This window comes from Lolium rigidum, chromosome 3 (genome assembly GCF_022539505.1).
Source record: "Lolium rigidum isolate FL_2022 chromosome 3, APGP_CSIRO_Lrig_0.1, whole genome shotgun sequence".
Classification (NCBI taxonomy): domain Eukaryota; kingdom Viridiplantae; phylum Streptophyta; class Magnoliopsida; order Poales; family Poaceae; genus Lolium; species Lolium rigidum.
This window is the reverse complement of record NC_061510.1, coordinates 345,392,134-345,396,029: the sequence shown is the minus strand read 5'-3', so window position 1 is coordinate 345,396,029 and position 3,896 is coordinate 345,392,134. Positions and strand designations below refer to the sequence as shown.

General features: G+C 56.8%; 1 protein-coding gene across 1 annotated transcript; it reads left to right on the top strand.

Moving 5' to 3' along the window:
* The first annotated feature begins 416 nt into the window (after positions 1-416).
* LOC124703993 (DELLA protein SLN1-like) lies at positions 417-2,838 on the top strand. The gene is made up of 2 exons (XM_047236223.1): positions 417-2,293; positions 2,392-2,838. Exon 1 carries the CDS (start codon positions 440-442, stop codon positions 2,273-2,275), a length of 1,836 nt encoding a protein of 611 aa, XP_047092179.1. The 5' UTR covers positions 417-439; the 3' UTR covers positions 2,276-2,293; positions 2,392-2,838.
* The last annotated feature ends 1,058 nt before the right edge of the window (positions 2,839-3,896 follow it).

The following is a 3,896-nucleotide window of genomic DNA, read 5'->3' as shown; positions in this document are numbered from 1 at the left end:
GGGAGAGAGGAAGAGGAGGAGGAGGAGGAGGAGGAGGAGGAGGAGGAGCGAGAGGGAGAGCCCCATGAGTCACGCATTTTTAATGGTGGCGATTTGTGGGGTGGTGGGCACGCAGATTTGTAACTGGATGGTGAAGTTTGTCTGCTGATAAAGATGGCCGCGACCAATCCCTCCATCCAACGCTGTGCGCCTCTGCGTGTGTGTTAGGGTGGGCCCGCCGCAGCAGTGAGACACTATGGGGAGATGCCTTCCCTCCTCTCCTGATGGCTGATGCCGTCCCTTCCCCCACTACTACTAGTACTGCTACTTGCTGCCGCCGTTGCTCCCTTCTTCCCTCAATCTCCCCCACTTCCCTTCCCAACCCTGGATCCAAATCCCAAAACTCTAACCCAGGCAACCCAAAGCATCGATTATTACCTATACCTAGCCACCTCAGATCATGAAGCGTGAGTACCAAGACGCCGGCGGGAGCAGCGCCGCCGGCGCCGGCGACATGGGCATGTCCAAGGACAAGATGATGCTGTCCGCGCCGCCGCCGCAGGAGGACGAGGACGTCGACGAGCTCCTCGCCGCGCTCGGCTACAAGGTGCGCTCCTCCGACATGGCCGACGTCGCGCAGAAGCTGGAGCAGCTCGAGATGGCCATGGGAATGGGCGGCGTCCCCGCCCCCGACGACGGCTTCACCACGCACCTCGCCACCGAGACCGTCCACTACAACCCCACCGACCTCTCCTCCTGGGTCGAGAGCATGCTCTCCGAGCTCAACGCCCCGCCGCCGCCGCTCCCGCCCGCGCCCACCTCCTCCACCGTCACGGCCGACGCCTTCTTCGACCTCCCACCCCCTTCCATCGACTCCTCCAGCACCTCCTACGCGCTCAGGCCGATCCCTTCCCCGCCCGTCGACCTCTCCGCCGACTCCGTGCCGCGGGACCCCAAGCGGATGCGCACCAGCGGCAGCACGTCCTCCTCCTCCTCCTCCTCCTCCTCCCTCGGCGGCTGCGTGGTCGAGGCCGCTCCACCGGCCTCGGAGGCCAACGCCATCGCGCTCCCCGTCGTGGTGGCCGACACGCAGGAGGCCGGGATCCGGCTGGTGCACGCGCTGCTGGCGTGCGCGGAGGCCGTGCAGCAGGAGAACTTCCCGGCCGCCGAGGCCCTCGTCAAACAAATCCCCCTCCTCGCCGCCTCCCAGGGCGGCGCCATGCGCAAGGTGGCCGCCTACTTCGGGGAGGCGCTGGCCCGCCGCGTCTTCCGCTTCCGCCCGCAGCCCGACAGCTCCCACCTCGACGCCGCCTTCGCCGACCTCCTCCACGCCCACTTCTACGAGTCCTGCCCCTACCTCAAGTTCGCGCACTTCACCGCCAACCAGGCCATCCTCGAGGCCTTCGCCGGCTGCCGCCGCGTCCACGTCGTCGACTTCGGGATCAAGCAGGGCATGCAGTGGCCGGCCCTCCTCCAGGCCCTGGCGCTCCGCCCCGGCGGCCCCCCTTCGTTCCGCCTCACGGGCGTCGGCCCCCCGCAGCCCGACGAGACCGACGCGCTGCAGCAGGTGGGGTGGAAGCTCGCCCAGTTCGCGCACACCATCGGCGTCGACTTCCAGTACCGCGGCCTCGTCGCCGCCACGCTCGCCGACCTCGAGCCCTTCATGCTGCAGCCGGAGGCCGAGGACGGGCCCAACGAGGAGCCCGAGGTAATCGCCGTCAACTCCGTCTTCGAGATGCACCGCCTCCTCGCGCAGCCCGGCGCCCTGGAAAAGGTCCTCGGCACCGTGCGCGCCGTGCGGCCGAGGATCGTCACCGTGGTGGAGCAGGAGGCCAACCACAACACAGGCTCCTTCCTCGACCGCTTCACCGAGTCCCTGCACTACTACTCCACCATGTTCGACTCCCTGGAGGGCGCCGGCTCCGCCCCGTCCGAAATCTCATCTGGGTCTTCCTCCGCTGCCGCCGCCGCCAACGCCGCTCCTGGCACGGACCAGGTCATGTCCGAGGTGTACCTCGGCCGGCAGATCTGCAATGTCGTGGCCTGCGAGGGCGCCGAGCGCACTGAGCGCCACGAGACACTGGGCCAGTGGCGCGGCCGCCTCGGCCACGCCGGCTTCGAGACCGTCCACCTCGGCTCCAACGCCTACAAGCAGGCCAGCACGCTGCTCGCGCTCTTCGCCGGCGGCGACGGCTACAAGGTGGACGAGAAGGAAGGCTGCCTCACGCTCGGCTGGCACACGCGCCCGCTCATCGCCACCTCCGCATGGCGCATGGCCGCCGCCGCCGCGCCATGATCGCAAGTTTTGAACGCTGTAAGTACACCACAACACCCCGAGCACGGAGGAGCACAAACCCCCCGCCCCTTGGCTCACCGGCGCACTTGAATGAAGCTAAACACGCTGGATTGCAGCGGCCAACGATCGGAGTTACGGATCTCGCTGGCGTGAAGAGATGGACACCGGACGGACTCCCACCGGCGACCCACACCACCATAGCCTGTAATTCCTTCTTGTTCTCGATTCCCCACTTGATCCGTGAACTCCTAGCAAGCCTATTATTAAGTTTTAAAATGTCTATTATTGTTCTGTGTAATTCCTCCAATCGCTCATATTTAAATAAGGACGGGACGGATTTCGGTACTAGCTCTCATGAGAATTTTGTATGCAAAGCAATCTAAAACTGAGCTTTGTTCTCGTCTTTGATCACCAGTTATGAACCTTAGAGCACTCCGTTCTATTCACTGCTCCTAGTATGAACATGATGTTATTCTACTCTTGATCAGTTGTAAGCAATTAAGTGCTGAGCTGAGTTCTCTTCACTGTTCTTAATTATGAACATGATGTTCTTGTTATCTTGATCAGTTATGAACACTTTCTAGAATTCTCTGGGTGCTGTTAGGCAATGTTGAGCATGGTATTGAAAGCTTCCCCATCCAGAATATGTTGCAAAGGATGCATCATTGCCAGAAAGATCTCGTGTAGTTTCCCTCTACTGTACCTGGCTGCCTGTGTGGTCACTCTCTGCTGGCTGTTCCTGATCTAAAAATGAACCTGCACGTCCCTTTGAGAGCTGCCTGGCAACCCAATTGACCGAACTGAATAATTGCGCAGCAGCCAATCAGCCATGGCAATGAATCCATGGAACCCAATGCTGGCTCGGCCATAACTGAATTCTGAATATCTAGCTGTACACTACTACTGAAAATGCTACTGCCTGCTGTGGTACTGCTGCCTGCATCTTTTCGGTAGGCAGTAGTCCATATACCTTGATGAAGTTAATCTGGAGATACGAAAGAAGGACAGAGATTTTTGGCTCCTGGGCACTAGTGCTCTTGCCATTTTAAAAAATAAAAATCATATTAGAGTGTTACTAAAATATTAGAAAAAAAACCATGGTGTAGCCAATGAATTAACCTATAAACGTGCAAAATTTTAATTTGAAATAAAAAATATTTTGGGCTACACAAAAATGACAAACGTGGATCTTGGTATGCATATTTCAAATCTACAAATTTTAACAGATTTTTTCTTTATTGTGTAGACTATAATAAAAAGAATTTCATATCAAAAATTCACACGCTTGAAGGTTACGTCATTTACTATATTCAGATTTATTTTTAAATTTTCAAAAATAAACATATATAATTTTCGATTTTTTAAACAGCTTGAGCTGTGGTGCCTAGGAGCCAAAGACACTTTTCTCTCTTCCGAAGTATACCCAATATATACATCTCTAGCGGCGTCTCTCAAACGATGTCCGGCATACATACAGGACCTATCGAAATAGGGGCGCCGGTGCTGGTTGCCGTTTCTCAGGTTGTTTATGCCTAGACGTGTCCCCTAACAGCTAATGCAGTTATTTTGTAATTTCAAAATTTTCAAATAATCTACGTAGTAAATTTTATCACATAAATAA

Bases quoted from the DNA above. Each gene is read 5' to 3' on its own strand.
- LOC124703993 (XM_047236223.1), top strand. From the start codon at position 440: ATGAAGCGTGAGTACCAAGACGCCGGCGGGAGCAGCGCCGCCGGCGCC.